This window comes from Pezoporus occidentalis, unplaced genomic scaffold, assembly GCF_034315485.1.
Source record: "Pezoporus occidentalis ecotype Australia unplaced genomic scaffold, CSIRO_AGI_Poc_V1 ctg153, whole genome shotgun sequence".
Lineage (NCBI taxonomy): Eukaryota > Metazoa > Chordata > Aves > Psittaciformes > Psittacidae > Pezoporus > Pezoporus occidentalis.
In genome coordinates, this window is record NW_026913350.1 from 833,357 (window position 1) to 856,458 (window position 23,102).

General features: G+C 52.6%; 2 protein-coding genes across 4 annotated transcripts; one reads left to right on the forward strand and one right to left on the reverse strand.

Annotated features, from left to right (window-relative positions):
* Window positions 1-9: 9 nt before the first annotated feature.
* Window positions 10-12,484, reverse strand: ZCCHC17 (zinc finger CCHC-type containing 17). Of its 2 annotated transcripts, none has more exons than XM_062611405.1 (7): window positions 12,177-12,470; window positions 11,747-11,804; window positions 10,542-10,642; window positions 9,889-9,980; window positions 8,782-8,882; window positions 7,742-7,890; window positions 10-682 (listed from the first exon to the last, which is right to left on the reverse strand). In XM_062611405.1, exons 1-7 carry the CDS (start codon window positions 12,216-12,218, stop codon window positions 479-481), a joined length of 747 nt encoding a protein of 248 aa, XP_062467389.1. In that variant the 5' UTR covers window positions 12,219-12,470; the 3' UTR covers window positions 10-478. The 2 variants fall into 2 exon arrangements, with proteins under 2 accessions (XP_062467389.1, XP_062467390.1); XM_062611406.1 differs by lacking the exon at window positions 10-682 and adding an exon at window positions 703-862 and having other exon boundaries at window positions 12,177-12,484.
* A 682-nt stretch (window positions 12,485-13,166) lies between these two features.
* Window positions 13,167-22,037, forward strand: SNRNP40 (small nuclear ribonucleoprotein U5 subunit 40). 2 transcript variants are annotated; one of them, XM_062611404.1, is made up of 11 exons: window positions 13,167-13,370; window positions 13,401-13,439; window positions 14,278-14,407; window positions 15,392-15,485; window positions 16,068-16,233; window positions 16,625-16,747; window positions 17,701-17,821; window positions 18,740-18,822; window positions 19,219-19,280; window positions 20,672-20,775; window positions 21,614-22,037. In XM_062611404.1, exons 1-11 carry the CDS (start codon window positions 13,188-13,190, stop codon window positions 21,661-21,663), a joined length of 1,155 nt encoding a protein of 384 aa, XP_062467388.1. In that variant the 5' UTR covers window positions 13,167-13,187; the 3' UTR covers window positions 21,664-22,037. The 2 variants fall into 2 exon arrangements, with proteins under 2 accessions (XP_062467388.1, XP_062467387.1); XM_062611403.1 differs by having other exon boundaries at window positions 13,167-13,439.
* The last annotated feature ends 1,065 nt before the right edge of the window (window positions 22,038-23,102 follow it).

The following is a 23,102-nucleotide window of genomic DNA, read 5'->3' on the forward strand; positions in this document are numbered from 1 at the left end:
AAGTGCAGCTGGAGGCTGGAGTGCTTTGTTTTCCATCCCTTACCATGGTGCCAACACACCACTGTTAATGTTTACTTAAAATATCTCCATTCACCTCTTTGCTCCTTACTTTTCCACTCCCAATGTTCGCAGCCAACACGAGTGAGGCCAGGGGAGGGTTTAAGCCTAAAGTCAAGAGACACTGCACTGGGAGGATGCAGGACACACGGCTGAGCTGCTCCACCTTTCACAGACAATGAATGGGCAGCACCAGTGGGACACAAGGCTGCAGCCAGGCCTGGTGCTGAAGAAGGGGTGTATGGAGATTACTCCCAGGTGAGCACTGTGGTACACAATTCCCACTGGAAAGGCATCGGGCAGAGCATCCCAAAGCAGATGGAGGCTATTTAATGGTGGCTGTGCTGTTCAGTTCTGCTCACGCCTCGTGGTGCACACATCAGGGGCTCACACCGCTGGTGCCCCACCAGCTTGCTCAGCCTCAGGCCTTCTTCTTATGCTTCTTCTGCTTCTTCTTCTTCTTCTGGGCCTTGCTGCCCTTTCTTGAGTGCTTTCTCCTCTTGCTGGCTGGCTGAGCCCCATCACTGTCTGAGTCTGAGCCGTCTGAGGCCGAGGAGGAGGAGGAGGAGGATGATGATGAGGAGGAGGAGGGCTGATGCTTGCGCTTCTTTCTCTTCTTCTTCTCCTAGAAAATGGAGAACAAGTTAAGGTGGGAAACCTGTCAGCTCTGCTCAGCAGGGCAGTGAGACACACTGCAATGAGCCCTGTGACAAGCTGTGACAGGGGCAAGCCCATTCCTATCTGGGATGTGCTCTCAGCTCTGACCCATGAGGGTTAGGGTTATTCAGCTACTGCTCTGTCCAAGCTGCAGTGAGCAGAGGAGGGTGTCAGGGTGTAAATCCCAGCCTGAAAACCGTCTGTTAGGTCACAAGAAGAGAGCCACTACTCCACAGGCAGAGCCTACTCTGTTATTCAAGGCTATTACTAATAGACGTTGGCAGGATGCAGCCTTTTGGCCAACCAAACGGGTCTGTACAGCAGCCACATGGGAGTGAGCACCATCCCCACATCTCCAGCAGCCCCAGACCAGGCAATGCAATGTGTAGATGTGCTGGAGCACTCCCAACACGCCCTTCCCCTTTCGGGAAAGCCCAAGCCCAAGCAGTACCAGTCAGAGGCTCCCTGGGGTGAGGGTTTTGTGCAAGCCCTTGCACAACCTCCAGACAGATTGCACAGCCTCTCCCTTCCCCAGCACAGCAGCATTCAGCCTCTGGTCCATGCTTCTGCAAAGCCCTGAAGCAAAAGATAAAGCAGAGCTCAGGAATGGCTGGTGCTGTAATAAAGCTGGCAGTTGGAAACAGATCTAAACCCTCCATTTGGAGGCATCTGACTCCCAAGTGGAGATTACTCCAAGAGGAGCACCCTGGTTCACACCTCCCACTGGAATGGCATCAGGCAGAGAATCCCAAAGCAGATGAAGGCTATTTAATGGTGCAGCACTGCAAGTTGTGGGTATTTGATTAGCAAACAGGACTGTGGAGAGGATCTGATCCCCTGGATCAGATGCCAGTGATACACAAACCACTGTGAGCTGCTCTGGATGCAACTTTAGCCCCAGTCAAAGCCTAGTTCCTTTCCCCCTACAGGTCCTTTTCCCTTCCTGGACACATGTCCTCTAGCCTGGTGTCATCCTGGGGTTGTAAGAACACAGCCTGCAGTCGAGATGGCACAGCAGCACTGCAGCTGAAGGTCAAGGCAGAGCACGAGCAAGGAGCCATGGCACTGCCCTCCGCACTGGCCACAACCTCTGGAGGGCTGAGCTCTGTTACAGCAGTCATGAGTTAGCTGAGCCTGTGCCAAGAGGTGGGGGAAGTGCAGGATATTCACTTCAACGCATCAAAGGCATCGTTACAGGTGGGGCAGAGACTGGATGGAGCAGCGTGAGGAGGAGGACTTGGGGTGCTGGGTGAGAAGCTCCCCATGACCCAGCTTCAGTGAGCGCTTGAGCCCAGACCCCCCCCCCCCATGTGCTGGGCTGCACCCCAGAGTGTGAGCAGCAGCTCAGGGAGGGGATCCTGCCCCTCTGCTGCGCTCTGGGGAGACCCCCCCTGCAGTCCTGATCCAGCTCTGGGGCAGCAGCACAAGAGGGACGTGGAGCTGTTGGAGCGAGTCCACAGGAGGCCATGGAGATGCTGCGAGGGCTGGAGCAGCTCTGCTCTGGAGCCAGGCTGAGAGAGCTGGGCTGGGTCAGTCTGGAGAAGAGAAGGCTCCTGAAGGGGAGACCTGAGAGCAGCTCCAGTGCCTGAAGGGGCTGCAGGAAAGCTGGAGAGGGGCTTTGGACAAGGGCCTGTAGGGACAGGACAAGGGGAATGGCTTTAACCTGCCAGAGGGGAGACTGAGATGAGCTCTTAGGCAGAAGCTCTTCCCTGTGAGGGTGCTGAGGCGCTGGCACAGGGTGCCCAGAGAAGCTGTGGCTGCCCCATCCCTGGCAGTGCTCAAGGCCAGGTTGGACACAGGGGCTTGGAGCAAGCTGCTCTAGTGGAAGGTGTCCCTGCCCGTGGCAGGGGTTAGAACTGGATGAGCTTTAAGGTCTGTTCCAACACAAACCATTTTATGATTCAGTGTAAACTGATGTCAGACCTTTACCCTCCATGGCCAGCCCTGTGCTTATCTGGTGGTACTGGAGCAGGTGGAAATAGCTGCCCACCCCAATCATTCTGGGCTGCTCAGGTCTCCTGTGTATCTGGCTCTTTGCCACTGTTCCCTCATGTAATCATGGGTTCATTCTCTCTCCCTTGGCTTAGCTCCTGGGGGCTGTGGTGTCCTCAGCCAAGGAGGTGGCCTCCCTGAGGACTCCTTGTCCTGTGACTGGCGTAACTGTGCCCTTGGACTTGCTTCTTTCTGCTTCCTTGTGAAATGAGGGCACAGCCCCAGCATCCCTGCCAAGGCAGGGGTGACACAGCAAGCCTCACCGTAACACACTGCAAGCCCAAGGGTACCCTTGAGGTTGTTGGGGACACTCTTGGCTGGGAAAGGAAGCAGAGTGCTTGGCTTCGGGCTCCAGGCTTCTCCCATTACACTCTGTTCTGCAGGAGAATGTAGAACATGGTTGTGGTTTATGTTTGGGACTGGCACTTGACTTGGATCTGTCTCCCATTGTACTGCTCCCCAAAACCTGTGCAGGACCCTGCTCTGAACACCCCCCATCATTCACCCTCTTGCACTTAGAGGTGGTGGGAAGCCTGGCTTTTTATCTGCCTTACCAAAGCTTTTCCTGGTGTAGAGCATAGAATCACAGTGGTAACCAGTGAGGTACCACAAAAAGGAAAGGAGGGAGGTAGCTTATTTAACATGAAACAGCACAACTCTTTTAGGGAGGTGGAAGAGCAGAGACCAGACATGGACAGAGCTGCCCATGGAGCAAAGAGGCCTCAGACTCCAGGGGGGAGAGCAGAGGTGAGTTTACACCTAACAAACCCCTGGCAGGGAACAGGTTTGTGCAGTTCCACAACAGCACCATGGTCATGGATGTTGCCAAAACTGGAGTGTCTGCATTTTATCATGGGACAAGACCACATTAAGAAGTCTTCCACCCCCAGATGAAGGGCAGAAAGAAGCTGTAACAGTCTTTAGAAGAAGAGGCTGGTAAAGAGTTAAATCTCCCAGAGAAAGGGATGCAGCAAGGAGAATTTTCTCAAGCTTTTCCAGCCCGTGCACGTGGTGAGAAAGTTTGACAAGACCTTAGCAAGTGAGAGAGTTCCATTCCCAAGCTTGGGAAACTTCCTCACCATGGGAAGGCTGAAGACAGGACAGGATGTCACATGTGTTCCTTCAGGATTACAGAGGGAATGGAAGGACACACATGGACATTGTGCTGCCTGAAAAAGAAAAAACCACCCATGCCCTGTCCCCTTTCTGGGGACTTCTTACAGGCAAAGTGCTCACAGCAGCACAGGGAAAGCCCTTTTCCATGCAGCAATGAAAGCACCACAGCACATGAGCGTGTGCTGGGCTATGGATACTGCAGGGAGCAAACCAGCAGGCAAGAGGGTAAAGGGGTCCCCTACAAGAAAGCTGGAGAGGGGCTTGGGACAACTATTCTATGGACACCAGCAGTGTCAGGATCCAGCCCAGCTGGATCAGGACTGCAGGGGGGAGTCTCCCCAGAGCACAGCAGAGGGGCAGGATCCCCTCACTGAGCTGCTGCTCACGCTCTGGGGGTGCAGCCCAGCACACAGCGGGGCTCTGGGCTCAAGTGCTCACTGAAGTTGGGTCATGGGGAGCTTCTCCTCACCCAACACCCCCAAGTCCTGCTCCTTAGGCTGTTCCATTCAGTCTCCCCCAGCCCATGGCTGTGCAGGGGATTTCCTACTGCTCTATTTACATTTAAAAAGCTGGAACTAAAGGGGACCACAACACCCACCAGGCTCTCTCCAGCCCTTTGCAAGGCAAGGTGCCCCAGGCTATGCTTAGAGAATGTTCCAACACTTCATTCCTTGTAAAGGTATTTGAGATAAGAGGAGTGTCCAGAGCTCCACAAAGCATTTACGTTTTTGTCAGACCCTCAGAGCTATGGCCTCAGAGACTTTGTGTCCTTGTGAAAAACTGGAATGGATTTCCAGGTATCTCTCTCTGTGCATCTCCAGAGGTGCCAGTGATCCTTCTGGGAGGTTTTATACTTAAAGAGAACAAGAAAAAGGCAGAATTCCACCCCCCACCATTTAATTCCAAACAAGAATCTGAAGGCATTAGAGCACCCTGTGCTGAAGGTCCAGCCAGAATTAATCTGATGAACAGAACCCACTCTATGGCACTGACAAATGCAGAGTTCAGGGAAGCACAGAGGACAGTAAGAAAACAGCACAGTGTGTGAGGAGCTGGGCCCTAACCTAATGCCATGTAAGAACTGGTAAAACAAGCACCAGCTACAAGGGAGAATGGGCTGAGGTTTGATGAATCACAGGTCACTGAGCAAACAAAGAGGTGTGGTTGACATGAAGAGACAACATCTGCAAGAATTCCTGGAAGCCTTTTCCAGGTGGGAGTAGGAGCAGCAAGTCTGCCCAGAAGGCATCACAGATCCCATTCACTACACAGTACCAACAACCATTTCCAAACTACCCCAGGGATGAGTCAATGTATGTGAGCAGAAGATGGCTTTGTAGAAAAACTAAAGGGGTTACTCCTAAGGTTGACACTGCAGATCTGCTCTTGAAAGACAAGGAAGAGGAATGGGCAGGGTTCATGTCTCTCAGCACGCCTGCCTCCCACAGGAGCCCAGCACAGACATGCTGCTGGTTCCCATGGGAGCTCCTTCACCCTGGGACCCAAGGAGTAAAGTGAAAGGACAGAGCCACGTGCTGCTGGAGCCAAGCTGACAGAGCTGGGCTGGGTCACCCTGGAGAAGAGAAGGCTCCTGAAGGGGAGACCTGAGAGCAGCTCCAGTGCCTAAAGGGGCTACAGGAAACCTGGAGAGGAGCTTTGGACAAGGGCCTGTAGGGGGAAGACAAGGGGAATGGCTTTAACCTGCCAGAGGGGAGACTGAAATGAGCTTAGGCAGAAGTGCTTAGTTCCACTAAGTGGAAGGTGTCCCTCTCTGTGGCAGGGGATTGGAACTGAAGGAGCTTTAAGGTCCCTTTCAACACAAATCATTCTATGAGGCCAGAGTATCTCTGTGGGGAGAGGAAAAAGCATCCAGAAACTGCAAGGAAAAAGCAGATCTAGGCAGGCAAAAGTGTTTGATTGTGAGCAGCCAAAAGTGTTCATGCCTTTGCCACAACATTGAAGGGATATTGGTAAAGAGCAGCTCCCTGTCTAATTTGAAAATAAAGCTCCACATTCATGTTATAGCACCGGATGAGATGAGGCAACTTGCACTAGGTAGAATGAGCTATTTCTACTGTGTAACTCCCCCGGGGCTCCAGGCAAACAGGGAAGCACAAGGAGGCTCCCAGACAAGCTCACAGCAGGCACTCAAGACAACAAGGGAGCTATTCATACCGAGGATCCCACATCCTGCCTCTAGAAAGCTCAAAGCAGCACTGGAAAACATCAGAAAACTTTTGATCTCCTCCTTGAGAAGGGAAGAGGATCAAAGGAAGCAGCAGGATTGAAAGGAAAGCTGTTAATCCAAAAAAAAAAAGACCCAGAACTAGTAATAAATTCAGGATAGTGACCCAGATCTCTTGTAGTCTCAGCAGGGAGAAACTCCACCAGGAATCCCCACCCCAGTGGGCAGGCACTGGTACAAGGAGCTGTTTGCATACCTTTGTGTCACTTCTCACCCCATAACATTTAAGTAACAGTTACACAAGCAGTGTTCAAAGCCAGGCTGGACACAGGGGCTTGGAGCCAGCTGCTCTAGTGGAAGGTGTCCCTGCACATGGCAGGGGGTTGGAACTGGATGAGCTTTAAGGTCCCAGATGGAACAGCTCAGGATGGAACCAGGCAACAGGATCTACAATCAAGGGTGATCCTGTTGCTGCTACAGGATCCAGAGCAGTACTGGGCAAACGACTGCAAAAGAGGCATCAAATGAACACAAGCTTCATTTTGTACTGATTATAGAGCAGGAACAGGATTGGCACAGGGCTGGGGCTGCACAAGGGAAGTCAACAGACACATGGCTCTTCCCCAGCACAGCCACCATCTACAACCCCAGACAGCCCCAGTTACCCCTCCTCTCTTCAGCAAGAGTGTGCCAAAGTGCCAGAAACCACATTACCAGTGAATAACATCACTTCAGCCACCAGTGTCAGTCACTCTGAACTGGTCTGAGTCCTGCCATCAAAACAGACTCCTCCATTCCCCCATCTGCAGTCTCTCCTGCTGGGACCAGTACTGGTTTAACTCCACAGTAAGCCTGAGATAACTAAGCCCTCAGAAGTTAGTCCTTACTATGCAATTGCTAACTCTGTCCTTGTCTCTCTCCTGTAAAACCCAAATCCACCACCTCTTCTGCCTTTTGCCTCTCTCTAGGGATACAGACAGGTCAGAGCTGGAAAAAGAGGAAAGAGGGCAGGCTTTGGAAGTGTAATTGGAAGTTGGACTCCAGCTGTGAAGGGGCTGATGAAACAGTTTGTTTACTGAAGTCTAAAGTTGGAATACTCGATGCTGTACAAACACACTGACCAGCTCCTGTTTGGATTCAGGTTTCCCCTATGCTTTACACCAGCTCTGAAGGCAGAGCTCAAACACTGGACATAAGTGGTCTCTTATCTCTCGACATTTTCCCATGGACAAGAATTGCTGCAGAGCCTGGAAGTGGAGCGTGCTACCTGTGCAAACACAACTGGTGCTTTTCCCCCACCGTGGGGCCAGATAAGCCCAGAGCACATGGCACCGCCTGGGTCAGGCCACCCGCTGCAGGGGACAGCCAGTGCAGTTAAAGACAGGGCAAGAGGGGAGAGCACAGAAGGTAAACAGGGAAATAGGTTCAGGGAACTGGAGCAATTTCTATAGAGCCTCACAAAAAGGAGGGTAAAAATAACCCTTTTCTCAAATACCTTTTGAGGACTGCGTGTTACAGCACAAAACCACCCTAAAGATGGTGTAACAAGAACAAAGGCAGAAAGTATGAGAATTACCCAAAGGACTGCAGAGTCTGCTGCTTTGCTCCAGAGCTGAGCCACCTCCTCAGCTCAGAACTGGCTGCTCACAGCCCCAGTGCTATGAGCAGCTCAGATGTAGTCACACAGGACAAATGTGGCTCATTTTTCCAGGCCAGCAGCAGGGCACCTCGTACCTTTTTCCTTTTCTTTGAAGGCTCATCAGCCAGGCTGGTCTTTTTCTGTCTTTCATGTCCTGCTGCCACCACCTCCTCTTCCTCCTCTTCTGGAATGAGGGTGTATTTGGTACCTCCAGGCTGCACATAACACTCCTTGGCAAAATGACCTGGAAAAGAGTGTTTTAAGGAGAAAGCCACCTCTTTTTTTACTATTCTTTTGTTAAAACTATTTCAGACACCTGAAGTGCTGCCAATGATCACCTTATTAAATCACATCAGAGAACCCGTTTTGACCCAACCTCTCAGCTAGTTTAACATGCCCTGATTAAACAGGCCAGGAGCAAACACAACCCAGGTCATTCTGGAGAGATTAGTCAGGCAAAACACTAAGATGCTCTTGTCTGAACAGGGCAACTGGTAGAAACGTGCCTGTGCAAGGGCTTAAACAGGAAAGGTGGATGGGAAAGAGTAAATTGGTGTGACAGGCACCTGGTAATGAGACCAAAGCCACAGACAATGAGGAGAGCAGCTCATTCTGCTTCAATCCTTTCTACTCTGGAGACATCAAAGCTGCATCTGCTCACCCCTTAGAGACATCACTGTTAGAAACCAGACTGGAAACACACAGAATCCAGTTTAAAGCTTAAGGGATTCTTTAAAATGGTATTTTAGATAGTTATCCACCACTGCAGAGAACCAGATGGCTGCTAACCTTCTCCAGAACAGCATTAACTAGTTACCCTGTGGCTCTGTGGTGAAGGCACATGTGTATTTCTTCAAACACCAAACTAGAACAAGGCCTCAACAAGAGGCATTAACATCTTGTGAGAAGGGACCCTGCATGGACCTGCACTCAGCAGGAAAGTTCTCTGTAGGAAGCTCAAATGTGACTTCTACTGAATTTCAGCCAAGTCTTTCCTTTTCATAAGAGACAGAAGAGAGCTCTCTAAGGCCCATGGAAGCGAAACTCAGCCCTTACACATACCATGAGCAGGATGTGGATATAATCCAGTCTACAGGTCATTACCTGGCTGGAACAAGGCAGCCCATAAACATACCTTTGCAGCCACACTTCTTGCACACGGTGTTCAGGACAGCTTCCAGTGTGATCTTCTGACTCGTGTAATCCCTGAACGTGCGTCTTCTCCTCTCATCCTGACTGGAAAGGTAAGAACAGCTCTGTTTTCAATCCACTCTCATCTCTAAACAAATACAGTTACATGGACCCAACCTAAACACAGTTTTCAATTGCGGCTCTAGAAGTCCCACTTGTTAAACCAAAGAATGGAGCTGAGCAACTGCTCATGATGACACAGCACATTCTTAACAGTGTACTGCCCATCATCATCTGCTTCTGAGGCGACCTGAGTGCTCTCTGCACAGCAGACAAACACAGGGAGCTGCAGACATGTCCTTTATGCTAACATCTTATTTGGTATGTGAACACACATCTGTAACTTGCCCAGTGTAAAAATAGTGATTTTGTTTTTCACAAGGGGCTTTGGACAAATGCCTGTCCAAACGACAAGGAGGAGCGGCTTTAACCTGCCAAAGCCTCCCAGTGAGGGTGCTGAGGCACTGGCACAGGGTGCCCAGAGAAGCTGTGGCTGCCCCACCCCTGGCAGTGTTCGAGGCCAGGTTGGACACAGGGGCTTGGAGCAAGCTGCTCTAGTGGAAGGTGTCCCTGCCCATGGCAGGGGGTGGAACTTGAAGAGCTTTAAGGTCCTTTCCAACCCAGACCAGGTTGGCATTCTGATCTGCAAGAGATGTCATCAAAAGAAGCAAAGAGCAATAAAAAGTAGATAAAGAAGCTCTGAAACACTCAGTTACAATTTGATTTCTCAGTATGTGAAGCGAGACAAATGTTCAGCTGGAGCAACAGTCCCTCCTGCACAAGTTAATGCCCATCAGGACACAGGAATGAAAATCCTGCTGCAGTGTGAAGGGCTGGAACTTGCTGCAGCCTCTTCCAGCTCCTGCCTGTAGGCAGTGTAGCCAAGGGATTGCCTTCAGCCAACCCTCCAGCCAGACATCACCAGACTGAGGCAGGGCCTCCCACCCTGCACAGGAGGGGAGCTCTAGAAGGGGTATGGAAGGAAAAGCAGGAGCTCAAGGCAGAAGCAACCTGGCTGGTCTGTCAGATCCTGCTCAATAGATTTACCTACTCAAGGGAAACATTGTTTGGATCGAGGTCTTTTCCTGTGCCTTGGTTAACAACCTTCATGGAGAGGGAAAGTTTCAGCTTGTCATCCTTCATCTGAAAGAGAGGATTCATGACAACGTTGTTAATGCCCTGTGTCTGGAGGCCTATTGAGAAGTCTGGTTAGCAAAGAGCAGCACAAGGGATACTGCAAAGGGCTTTTGTTCTGTTAGTCTGTAGCTACATTTAGTATTATAGCCAATAAACCTGGTTCTGCTCAGCAGCTACTTCAGTCACGAGACAAGCTCGAATATAGAACTATAGAATCACAGAATCTACCAGGTTGCAAAAGAACTTTAGGATCAAGTCCCAACCATTCCCCAGCACTGGCAAGGCCACCACTAACCCATGGCACTGAGGGTGACTCAGCTACACAGTGAGTGAACGCTTCCAGGTAATTTTAAGCCAAAAGCTTTGATGAAGTCCCTGTTCTGCTGCAAGTCACCAAAGCCTTGCTCCCAAAGTCATGTCTGGAGGTAAAGAAAAACTGCCTGTGTGTAAAACAGAGGCCCTCGAATGCCAACACAGCACCAGAAACACAGCCCCTCAGTACAGCTCTCAGTGGGTTTGCAGGCTATAGTATCTACAGAGCACTGAGGAAACAAGAATGAATATTACCTCCTTCCCAATCAGCTTCACCCACACTTTATCTCCAACATCTACTATCTCCGATGGTTTATCCACACGGCAGGAGGACATGTGGGTCCTATGGACAAGGCCTGGGCATGGGTTTGGAAGAGAAGAAGGAGAAAAATTAAGCCAAGTCTCCACTGAAGCCCAGTTTTGCCCTCTAGACCTGCAGTCTGCCAAGTGGGCTGGATGCTCATTTCATCTTCAGCTCATCCTGTCTTCATTTCTGTGTTTTATAATGTTCATGACATTAGTACAGCAGAACAGGCATAGAATTTATCAATAAAACATTGAGGGGGTGCTCAATAACTCTTTGATTAACCGATTTCAACTGATCATGGCCAGGGGTGCACAACCAAACCCCTTTGGAGACCACAGAGAAGCTGCTCAGTGGTTCCCCTAAGCAAAATGAACCATTTTCTTCCCCCAGTACATTAAGCAGGTGAGAATCAAGTACTTGCAGCAATGAGACATGGCAAAGCTCATCAAGATCTGCTCCAAATAACTCAGAGAAGCAGATCCTCCAAAGCAACGTTTTTGTACTCAAAACACCAGATGCCCATAAGGAACAGCACAGCAGGCAGTCACAGCTCTCCCTTCCTGCTTGTACCCACCCTGGGCACTGGGGCATAAAGAACCTATTTCATAGAATCAGACTGCTTTGGGTTGGAACGGGCCTTAAGATATCCAGTTCCAACCCCCTGCCATGGGCAGAGAAGGGCTGGTGTTGCCAGCACCTGATACAGCCTCCACCAGGCACTGTTTCTTCTGTAAAAGCAGTTTGTTTCCTATGCAGGTTTCTCCACAAACACCGAAGGAGCTGGAAATCAGCTTTCCCTGTTGAGTTTTGTATTAGAGCTTCACTTCAGTCATTTTTATTAACTTACATTGGACACTGAAGAACTCAGTTGGGCAAAGCAGCAAACTGCAAGAGGTTACTGTAGTTTGCCCAAGACCTTCAAATGATTCTCTAGAACATCCTGAAGTTACCAAAAAGCCTTCTGAGTCACTGTAGTATTCATGCAAACTCATCATCAGATTGCAAATACCTCCTGAGATGCCAATTTCTTCCTAATTAAGGAAAAATACCTTTTTCTGAGCTTTGGCTAAAAAACAGTGAGGCTTTCATGTCGCAGACAACAGCTACACACCCCAGTGGGAAACTAGAGCTGAACAAAAGCACAGCAACAAACCTTGCTTCCTGCAGCCTGGGATTTTGATGAAGGCCCCATATTCTGTCACTGCAGCAACCTGGGGAGAAAAGTGACACAAAGCCATTGACAAAACACCCACTTTCAAACCACAGATTAGAGCAGGCAATGAGGCCCACATGGTTCCCCTGCTTTTCCTTCAAGTTTAGCTAACAGAGCAGGTTAGACAGAGCAGCCCTGGTTAACCTGGGAGTGGGTACAGCCAGCCAAGCACTCCATGCGAGTCAGATTAGCACCTTGTGTATATACATACATATATATCACAGAATCAGCCTGGTTTCGGTTGGAATGGACCTTATAGCTCATTCAGTTCCAACCCCCTGCCATGGGCAAGGACACCTTCCACTAGACCAAGAGATGAAGAACCCACAGCCTGCCCTTTCCCCAGGACCACAGGCAATGCCCTCAGTACCTCTCCCTGGAAGATGGAGTAGAGCTCGGGCAGCACCTCCATGGCTGCAACCTTGTATTGTCCAGGTGAGAGTCACTCCAGCTGCCCCACAGGAGCTGAACTCACTCAGGGCATCGCACATCCATCGCCCGGGTGCAGGTAGACACCCTGGGAAGAAACAGTTGATTAATACATGAAGGCACCTGCACACAGGCTCATCCACAGGGAACAGTGCTTGTTTCATTGACTGGCTTGGGCTGGGAGGGACTTTGAGTTCCATTCAGTGGGCAGGGACCCCTTCCACTGGAGCAGCTTGCTCCAAGCCCCTGTGTCCAACCTGGCCTTGAACACTGCCAGGGATGGGGCAGCCACAGCTTCTCTGGGCACCCTGTGCCAGCACCTCAGCACCCTCACAGGGAAGAGCTTATCTCCAACCTGACCCCCCCCTGCTGCGGCTCGAACCCATCCCCCCCGTCCCATCGCTACATCTCGCCTCGACTTAAGCCACAACCAGCACCAACCCCCGAGCGCCCCGCGGTGCCCATCAGAGCGCTCCGGCCGCCCCTGCCCTGCTGCCGCGTGTGCTCAGCGGCTCTCACCGGCGCGGGCAGCCGAGGCCGTAAGCGGGAGCCCGGTCTGAGCCCCGGGGCGGCCGGGCCAGGCCTACCCACAGAGCACGGGTGCCGTCAGCACCCACCACAGCGCCTCCCGCCCGCCGCCATTTTACTCCTCCACACACCCCCCTCTCACCTTGAAGCACCTCCCACTCTCCCAATCACCAAGAGCAATACTGCCGGGCGTCAGCTTTCATCCACTCAGCGTCACCCGTGTTAGACGGCGCCCTCCCCATCAGCCAATCCGTGCGTGGGACAGCCCGCCGACCCTCCGCGCCTCTCTGCCGTCACCCGCGCGCCGGATGCAAGCCTGAGGTTGGTGGGCGGGCCATCCTTCCGCTTTCCACCAATCAGCGCGGCAGGACGCGGCGCGGCTGACCAATAGCGGGGCTGGCGGGGGGGCGCGCAGCGGACGGCAATGATCGAGCAGCAGAAGCGGAAGGTCCCGGCCGGCGGCCCCGGCCCCGGCCCCGCTCCAGGCCCCATCGCGCCCCCCGGCACCGCCCCCGGGGCCTCCCCCCCGCCCGGCGCCGACCTCCCGGTCGTGCCCGTGCCGGCCAAGCGGCCCCGCCATGAGCTGCCGGGGCCGCCGGGCGCGGGGGGGGGCGGCGGCGGTGGTGGTGGTGGTGGCGGCGGCGGACAGCCCCCGCCCGGGGCCCTGCTGCAGGCGGTACGGAGGGAGGGGGTGAGGGGGCCGCGGTGGGCAGGGAGGGGGTGACGGAGGGGAAAGGCCCCGGGAGGGAGGGGAGGTGCGCGTGGGGCGATGTTGGGGTTTGGGGGGGAGCTCCGGGGGTGGAGCAGAGCGCCAGGGCTGGGAAGAGCGGCTGGGAACTGCGCATGGGAAAGGGCCTGCTATGGTGGGGCTGGGAATGAGCGGCTTGTGCCCAGGAAGCCCCCAGCATCCTGGCCTGGAGCAGCAGCAGTGCGGCAGCAAGGACAGGGCAGGGGCTGTGCCGCTGCACTGGGCACGAGTGGGGCGCACCTCGGATCCTGTGCTCGGTTCTGTGCCCCTAACGACAAGAGAGACCTTGAGGTGCTGGAGGGGGCCAGAGAAGGGCAGTGGAGCTGGTGCAGGGCCTGGAGCACAAGTGTGAGGGGGAAGGGCTGAGGGACCTGGGGGGTTCAGTGTGGAGAAGAGAAGGCTCAGGGGGACCTGATGGCTCCCTACAACTGCCTGAGAGGAGGATGGAGCCAGGAGGGGCTGGGCTCTGCTCCCAAGGAACAAGGGATGGGACAAGAGGAAACGGCCTCAAGCTGCACCAGGGCAGGTTTAGATGAAGCTGAGGAACAATTCCTGCCCCAGAGGGTGCTCAGGTATTGGAACAGGCTGCCTAGGGCAGGGCTGCAGTCACTGTTCCTGCAAGTGTTCACACACCATTGAGACAAGGCCTCAGTGCCATGGGGTAGTGGTGGCCGTGGCACTGCTGGGAATGGTTGGACTGGGTGAGCTTAAAGGGCTTTTCCAACCCAGTTGATCCTGTGGTTTCATGATTCTTATCGCTCCCCAGGGCCCCCCTCGCTGCTCCTCGCTGCAGGCGCCCATCATGTTGCTCTCGGGGCACGAGGGGGAGGTTTACTGCTGCAAATTCCACCCCAATGGCAACACACTCGCCTCTGCTGGCTTCGACAGGCTCATCTGTGAGTACCAGGCACCGGGGTCCCAGCCAATGCTGGTTCCATGGGGTTGGGGCTTGTACATCGGGCTGCTGGGGTGAGCCCTCGTCTTACTGGGTCCTGAGCCTCACCTTAGGGGTGTGAGAAAGGAGCCATACAGCAGCTCAGGGAGGGGATCCTGCCCCTCTGCTGTGCTTTGGGGAGACCCCCCCTGCAGTCCTGATCCAGCTCTGGGGCAGCAGCACAAGAGGGATGTGGAGCTGTTGGAGCGAGTCCAGAGGAGGCCATGGAGATGTTGCGAGGGCTGGAGCAGCTCTGCTCTGGAGCCAGGCTGAGAGAGCTGGGCTGGGGCAGCCTGGAGAAGGCTCCAGGAAGCCCTTACTGTGGCCTTTTGGTTGTTAAAAGAGGCCTACAAGAAAGATGGGGAGAGACTTCTTAGGAGGGCCTGTTGTGATAGCACCAGGGATGATGGGTTTAAACTAATAGAGGGAGGATTCAGGCTGGATGTAAAGAAAGCTTTACAATGAGGGTGGTAAAACACTGGCACAAGTTGGAGCCTTTCAGGGCCAGGCTGGATGTGGTTCTGGGCAACCTGATCTCATTGAAGATGTTCCTTCCCATGGCAGTCAGTTGGAACTGGATGAGCTTTGAAGTTCCCTTCCAACCCAAGCTATTCTAGGATTCTCTATCCCAGGACACTCAGATGGGGCTCATAGCCTGGTGTGCCCCAGTCTGTGCCTGCAGCGCCCTGCAGAAACACAGCCTTTAATGCTGTGGGTTGCTGAGATGACGATTATTTTCATCATAAATTCAGCTTGAACTAGACCCATAAATCAGCTCAAACCAGCTCTGTCCTCACACAATGCCTCTTTGTTGCTGTTCATCCCTGGTGGTGCTGATCGTGGTGATGATAGAGCTCCTTTTGCTGAATTCCTGGAGACCAGCCCTTTGCAGTAGGGAGGTGTTTCCATGTTTCCTGTTCTTCCTAATTCCCTCCCTTTCCCCCAGTGCTGTGGAACGTCTACGGGGACTGTGATAACTACGCCACCCTGAAGGGACACAGCGGGGCGGTCATGGAGCTGCACTACAACACTGATGGCAGGTAAGCTGGTGCTGGTGGCACTTGGCCTGTCACAGCTCTTTCTAAAGGTGCTTTCTGCTGGCTGGAGTACCACCACATCCTCTGCTTGGTCCAGTGCTTGTGTGGCTTTCCCAGACAAGGGATGATGCTGGCTTGGGCTTGAGCAAAGTCATCACTAGTACCCTTGATTTTGGTTTGGAGGAGCAGAGGAAAGTTAATGCTGGTCATCTGGGAGGCACTGAGGAGGGAAAGAACATGAGAGTTGTGTGAGCCTGAAACAATCCAGTCTTGGTATTCAGAGGATATCTGTTAGCTTAAAAGGCCTTTCCACTGTTGCGTCTAAGCCATTACCACTCAGTTTTCCTTCCAGGTAGTGTTAAAGCAGAAAACCAATGTCTGTGTATCTAGAAGTGGGGGTGCCTCCAGTGTAGCTGCCCCACCACCAGTCAGCCTCTTCTGAAACACCACCTTTGTCTTTGTGCATGGAGGAGATTCTTCTCCATGGCCTATTCCCACCTTTGATCACACAACTTGAGAGTTAAAAAGGTGGGAGGGGAGAAGTGCTCCTGAAATTGGGATCCTCACCATGACTCTCCTTTGCAGCATGCTCTTCTCAGCGTCCACAGACAAAACAGTGGCTGTGTGGGACAGTGAGACTGGAGAGAGGGTGAAGAGGCTGAAGGGACACACATCCTTCGTGAACTCCTGCTACCCAGCGAGGCGAGGGCCCCAGCTCGTCTGCACAGGCAGTGATGATGGGACAGTGAAGGTCAGTGTGTGGCGGGAGGAGATAGTCTGGGCTGAAAGATGGCATCTCTGAAAGAATTTGGGGGGGGTCCTATTTAAGTGGGTTAAATCGAGCCTTTCATCACTGTTCTCATTCCTTTAGGTAACAACTTAGTCTTGAGAAAAAACATGGAAATCAAATTTGATTGCTCCTTTATTGCTGTCATTCTTGGGGGGGTTATAGAGACCTCAAGATCTAAAGAGGGGATTTCAGGAGAGCACTCAGCCTCTGCCGCATGTGGCAGGGGGTAGGAACTGGGTGACCTTAAGGTCCTTTCCAACCCAAACCATTCTATGGTTCTCTGCATCCATGCAAGTGCCTGTCATTTTGTCATTAAATCTCTGTGCACCTCTTATGTGCTGCGTCTTTTCAGCTGTGGGATATCAGGAAAAAAGCTGCTGTCCAGACATTCCAGAACACATACCAGGTCCTGGCTGTGACATTCAATGACACCAGTGATCAGATCATATCCGGAGGCATCGACAACGACATTAAGGTAGAATACCCTTATCCTAGCATGCTTTTCCAACCACACACACCTTTTCCATCCCATCACATCTTCCATTGCTCAAGGCCAAATGTGGAAGCCTGTTGGTTAATTTTACAGTCACAAGAACCACGTGGACCTCCTGTGTCTGACCTCGCTGTTGATTTAGGGCCAATAAGCTCTGAGGGAGTTGCTCCAGGGCTCTTTGCCATGTGACAGCCTGGGCAGCCCTGGCATTCCTGGCCAGGTGTCCCAGTGCTGCTGTCACCCGCTGGAGCAGACATGGAATGCTGCTCTTCTGGCAGCCTGTGCTTGTCCCGGAGGCTCTAGAGCCATATATGAGGTAAACTAAAGGAAATGTGGTGACGCATCCACACTCTGTGCCCTCTGCTCCAGTTTGCAGCTCACTTTGTCACCTGCTGGTGTGGAAAGTTCTTATTTAAGAACCAGGTCAGGGTTTCATTCAGCTGGTGACTGAGATTCTCCTGGTAGTGCATGGTTTAGTCTGTCTTCCTGGCCCTTTAGCCTCAGGCTCCAGCCTCACCTAGGCGTGAGGAGCGTGTGCTTGTCACAGAGCCATCACTGAGTGTGGCATCAGCAGGAGAACTGTTCCCACTGCTCTGCTTTGGGAGAGAACAGTGGAATTTGGGGGATTAAACAACTGCTCTGTGCCATCAGTCAGTGGAGTTTGGGAGCTGGGGGAGCTCTAGCCAGATGGAGAGGGGTTCCTGCATGTGTGGGGCTGCTGACATTAAACTCCTTGATGATTAAACATGTTCTAAGGGGCACTTTTCCTAATATACACAAATTCTAGTCTCTTATTTTAGCCGTTCAGACCTCCCCAGCTGGAATCAAAAGCTGATGTTTGCTGTGATCAGTACCTGTGTGAAACACTTTGGAACCATCAGTTCCAACAGTCCTGGCTGTCTTGTTGCTAAACTCTGGTTCTGTTGTGTGTGAAGGTGTGGGACCTGCGCCAGAACAAGCTCACTTACACGATGAGAGGACACGCAGACTCGGTGACAGGCCTCAGCCTGAGTTCTGAAGGCTCCTACCTGCTCTCCAACGCCATGGACAACACAGGTACATCCTACCTGCTCTGAGGGCACAGCAGCCAAGGGCTGCTCTCTTGCACCAGCTTTGCACCACGTTTAGGAACAGCTCAACTTGTGTGATGTAGAAGCACAAGATCCAGCCATGGGGATAAGCTGAAGGGAGTCTGGCTCCAGAGATAAAGCTGGAATTCTTGTTACAGCAGTGACAGTCGTGTCCTTTGCAGGGAGGGAGCAGCTGCAGCATAGGGTTTGTCACGGCTCCAAAGGGCAGGGAGGACACACTGTGGCACACGTTGTTTACACAGACAGTTGAACACAGCCTCAGCCTGGCTCTTGTCAGGGAGGTTTGGCTCTTTCCCTGCAGTGGGAATGACAGCAGATTCCAAACTGTCTCCTGGGGGGTGTTCAGTGAAGCTGTTCAGCACCGTGGTCATGGCATGTTAGAGCAAAGAGAAGGTTCATGTAAGGAGATGGTGCCTCATTTATGTAAGGGTTGGCTTGGATTTTTCCCCTCCTTTTGGTGGGGTCTTGGTGTGATTATAAATGTCTGTGTTTTACCTTTCACACCAGTGCTTTCTGCAGGGGGAAGCTGCTGCTTTTCCTTTGCTTCTGGGGAGATACTTGTTAAAACTTCACTATGAGGGTGCTGAGGCGCTGGCACAGGGTGCCCAGAGAAGCTGTGGCTGCCCCATCCCTGGCAGTGTTCAAGGCCAGGTTGGACACAGGGGGTTGGAGCAAGCTGCTCTAGTGGAAGGTGTCCCTGCCCGTGGCAGGGGTTGGAGCTGGATGAACTTTAAGGTCCCTACCAACCCAAACCAGTCTGGGATTCTGTGATTCTATGGAGAGAACAAGGACCTTTGCTCATTAGCAGCATGTCAGGGAAAGAAGCATTCCTGAAGCTGCCCTGTGCCACCTTTAGCTGGTGACTGTGAGCTCTGTGTTGCAGTTCGCATCTGGGACGTGCGGCCCTTCGCCCCTAAGGAGAGATGTGTGAAGATCTTCCAGGGCAACGTGCACAACTTTGAGAAGGTGAGTGTCCTGCAGAGCAGAACGTGGTGTTTGTGGTGCTATTAACTGCTCTCCAACTTGTTTCTTCAAGTTTCAACCGAAAAGGCTTTAATAAGAACTCAAAGATGAATGCACAAAGTGGGATTCCAATTAAAGCTGCAGTAACCAGATTTCTTTGCTCACTTCACTGTAATTAGCTGTAAATTAAGTATTTTCTACATTTACTACCTACTTGGTGTGAAATAACAAGGCTCTGGATGGTGCCAGCCATAAACCAAAATCTGTAATTACCATCTCCTTGGGATCATTAAAGTGGTGCTCGTGATGTTGAAAGCCTCGTGGTGATCTTAACTCGAGTAGAAGGGGAAGACTACATCTGCCTTTGCCAACAGATCTGTGCTTGTTCTTTCATTTTAGAACCTTCTGAGGTGCTCTTGGTCCCCGGATGGCAGTAAAATCGCGGGGGGCTCGGCTGACAGGTGAGTTGCTGCTGCCTTCCCTGTTAACCATGAATCCACGCACTCCTGGAATGAGTTGGATCACGTTGGCTGCCCTGATTACTACAGTGATGTGTTTCTGTTGCCTTTGTGGCAGTGGAGGAGCACCACATAGTTGTAAAACCTTCTTCTTATTGTCAAAAGCTGACGAGATCTGCATTACTGCTTATGTTCAACCACGGGATCCCACCTCAGGACCAGCAGATGACAGGAGCATGGTTGATGTTGGACTAGGACCCATGTGGTCATCCTAGCAGGTGCTTGTGAGACTCTTCAGGATGCAGGGAGTCTGGGAAGTGTATGTAGTGTGGGGGTTATACTGCTGAGGACCACATTAAGTGGTTAAATTGCTGTGTGGCAGCTTGCAGGAGGCACCAGTGGTGTTCCAAGGATCACTCTTGATCCTTTAATTCGTGAGTAACAAGAACTGAAGACCTGGCTAAATTAGCACATATTGGGCTTTACAATGAGAGACTCTGTAAACTAAAGCAGCTGAGGAGGGGAAGGGGCAGAGGGAGGAAGCCAGCAGAGGGTCCATGCCAGACACTGAAGGTCACTGTGAAGGATACCAACTGCCACTGGAACAAATCCAGACGCACCCTCAGTGCCATGGAGACAGGAATTCCTGCAGGCTGGAGGCCAGGACTTGGAGCAGTAATCGGCAGATTAATGAGTTTCTGATAGAGGAGAGGGAGAACTTTAGCTCTCACTGGTCAGATATAGTGGGGCAGCTGTCACAGCAAGTGGCTGAGCTGTGACTCCTTTGCAGCACATGGTGGAGGGACACCTGTGTCCCTCCAAGCACTGGGCCATTGGGTTAGTTCTGCAGATGCTGGTGTAGCTCTGAGGTCTGACAGCAGCTCTGTGGTGCTGCTCCATGGGGAAGAGCAGGCAGCCAGGTCCCAGGGCAGGTTAGACAGGGCTGTGCAAATCCTTCTGCCATCTCTGAGGAGTTTCTGCTGGGAAAGCAAGGCAAGGTTGCATAAATGTGCCATTTGTCTGTACAAAATAACTCTCAGTGGTCAGAACCACAGAATCAATTGCGTTGGAAAAGCCCTTCAAGCTCATCCAGTCCAGCCATTCCCCAGCACTGCCAAGGCCACCACTAACCCATGGCATGAGGCCTCGTCTCCACCGTGTGTGAACACTTGCAGGGACGGTGACTGCAGCCCTGCCCTGGGCAGCCTGTTCCAATGCCTGAGCACCCTCTGGGGAAGGAATTGTTCCTCAGCTCCATCTAAAGCTCCCCTGGAGGTTTTCACACCAGGAGCTGGATCTGTGTCAGGCCAGGTGCTGAGCCAGTGCAGGGATGAGCTGTTGGAGGGGGGCAGTTGCTTTCCCTCCTCAATGCACTCACAGTGCCTCTCTTGTAGGTTTGTGTACGTGTGGGACACCACATCCAGGAGGATTCTGTACAAGCTGCCAGGCCACGCTGGCTCAGTGAACGAACTGGCCTTCCATCCAGAGGAACCCATCAGTAAGTGCTCTCCAGCTGAAGTCAGAAGGGGCAATGGTTTCAGGGCTGCTTGAACTCCTCATCCTCTGGGAAACAGCCCCACAATTGCTTGTGGCCCAGAGCCCTGAGTGTCACACACGTTTCATGGAATCCCAGCCTGGTTTGTGTTGGAAGGGACCTTAAAGCTCATCCAGTTCCACCCCCCTGCCACGGGCAGGGACACCTTCCCCACTAGAGCAGCTTGCTTTAAGCTCCCTTCCAACCCAGCCCAGTCTGTGATTCTGTGCTCAGCGACAGCAGCGTGTGAGTTCACACAGAAACACCCACACCTCTCCTGGGCTCAAATGAAGCCGTTGTCAGTGTCAAGAGTGGTGCTTCTGGCTTGTTCTTGTGTATTGAATCCCCTGAAGAGCCTTTTCGAGGTGGAGGTGGTGCGGTGGAGCTGGGCTCCAGCTGCCTTTACCCTGCTCTGGATCACTACCACCGCCCTCGAGGCTTCCCTGGGCAGCCTGTGCCCTCTAGCGGCCGGCAGGCCCCCGGCAGCATCCAGGCTGTGGAAACAACCCCTTGGGATGCTCCAGAGCACTACCAGCGTGTTCATGCACCTCTCTTTACTGCTTTCCTGCTCAGACATTGCAGGCAGTGTGTGGTTATGCCTGTCTGGGGCTGGGGGAATGGCAGCCATGGTGTGCAGTGGTCAGAGGAGCAATTCCACGGGGTGGTTTTGGGGAGCAAAGGCAATTTGGCTTTATAGCTCACAAGCAGCAAGTGAAATAAAGTCAATTCCAACTCTGTGTTTTGTGGAGATCCCAAACTGTTGTGTTTAACATATCCCCCTTTTCCCATCTCTCTCCTTCAGTTCTCTCTGCATCCAGTGACAAAAGGCTGTACATGGGGGAGATCCAGTGAAGCCAACAAGGAGATGGGATCCATGATCCTTGGTTTACAGAGGTGGGATTGACTTTGCCTCTTGCTGATGCCAGACCCCCTCACACTGATGGCACTGGGACAACGTTGAAGCAGCTCAATGTGACAAACTGCCCTCCTCAGGCTGTAATGTCACTGTACAGCCTCCTTCCAACCTCCCTCCTGTGGGGAGGAAGGAATAGTAGGGATTGAAAGGAATTTGTTTTTGGCTGTACCACAGATGATAAAACCCTTCCCCAGATCACTTGAAATTGGTAAAAGTTGTTCAAGGTCCACATGTGGTTTGTATATTCCTTGTCCATTTCTCTTGGGTTTTTTATACAGTGAAAACTGAAATAGATGGCTTTTTACAAGAACTGTGTGTGGGACTTGTTGCTCTGGTTTACTCTTCAGTGTCCAACACTAAATCAAGCACTTGTACGCACCCCAGGGAAACCACAGATGTTAACTCCATAGAACCACAGCGTGGTTTGGGTTGGAAGGGACCCTCGCAGGGAAGAGCTTCTGCCTAAGAGCTCATCTCAGCCTCCCCTCTGGCAGGTTAAAGCCATTCCCCTTGGCCTGTCCCTACAGGCCCTTGTCCCAAGCCCCTCTCCAGGTTTCCTGCAGCCCCTTCAGGCACTGGAGCTGCTCTCAGGTCTCCCCTTCAGGAGCCTTCTCTTCTCCAGGCTGACCCAGCCCAGCTCTCTCAGCCTGGCTCCAGAGCAGAGCTGCTCCAGCCCTCACAGCATCTCCATGGCCTCCTCTGGCCTCGCTCCAACAGCTCCACGTCCCTCTCGTTCTGCTGCCCCAGAGCTGGATCAGGGCTGCAGGGGGTTCTCCCCAGAGCGCAGCAGAGGGGCAGGATCCCCTCCCTGAGCTGCTGCTCACGCTCTGGGGGTGCAGCCCAGCACAAATACATGCATACACAAGCACACACACGCACACAGGTGCAAACATGCACATATCCATGCACACTCCCCTGCATGTGCACGTTCATTCATGTACCCATGTGTACCCCCATGTACTCACAGCCCCCCAGACTGTCAGGGCCAGCACCAGCCCTTGGGTCAGGGTGATGCTCTGTACCAGGTACCACAGCTCCAGGGGATTTGGGGCTGCTTTTCCCACCAGTTCCCAGTCCCAAGGTTCCCAGTCCCTGCCTCGGGCTCCTCGTGGATCCCATCCCACACTGGAACCCCACCAGCTCTCGGGCATCGCAGCAGCAAAGTGTTCAAGGCATAATCCAAGCACAGAGCCAATTGTTTTCTTGAACAGGTTCGTTCCTCCAAGGGAGGTCTTTGCTTGAGAGATTTCCACTGTAAACTAAATCCTTCCTGGGATCCAGATAAACGGCCTCTGTGTGATAGAGCTGCTCTGAGCTTTCCTGCCTGCTGCTTCCCACGGGGAATGGAGAGCTGGCAGGGACCCCCTGCATCCTC

Excerpts from the sequence above, each read along its gene's own strand:
- ZCCHC17 (XM_062611405.1), bottom strand. The coding sequence starts at position 12,218 with ATGGAGGTGCTGCCCGAGCTCTACTCCATCTTCCAGGGAGAG. Across the intron at positions 11,805-12,176 it reads ACTCCATCTTCCAGGGAGAG|GTTGCTGCAGTGACAGAATA; the intron begins GTACTGAGGGCA and ends TTTTCTCCCCAG. Across the intron at positions 683-7,741 it reads CTTCAAAGAAAAGGAAAAAG|GAGAAGAAGAAGAGAAAGAA; the intron begins GTACGAGGTGCC and ends TCCATTTTCTAG.
- SNRNP40 (XM_062611403.1), top strand. The coding sequence starts at position 13,188 with ATGATCGAGCAGCAGAAGCGGAAGGTCCCGGCCGGCGGCCCCGGCCCC. Across the intron at positions 13,440-14,277 it reads CCGGGGCCCTGCTGCAGGCG|GGCCCCCCTCGCTGCTCCTC; the intron begins GTACGGAGGGAG and ends ATCGCTCCCCAG. Across the intron at positions 14,408-15,391 it reads TGGCTTCGACAGGCTCATCT|TGCTGTGGAACGTCTACGGG; the intron begins GTGAGTACCAGG and ends CCTTTCCCCCAG.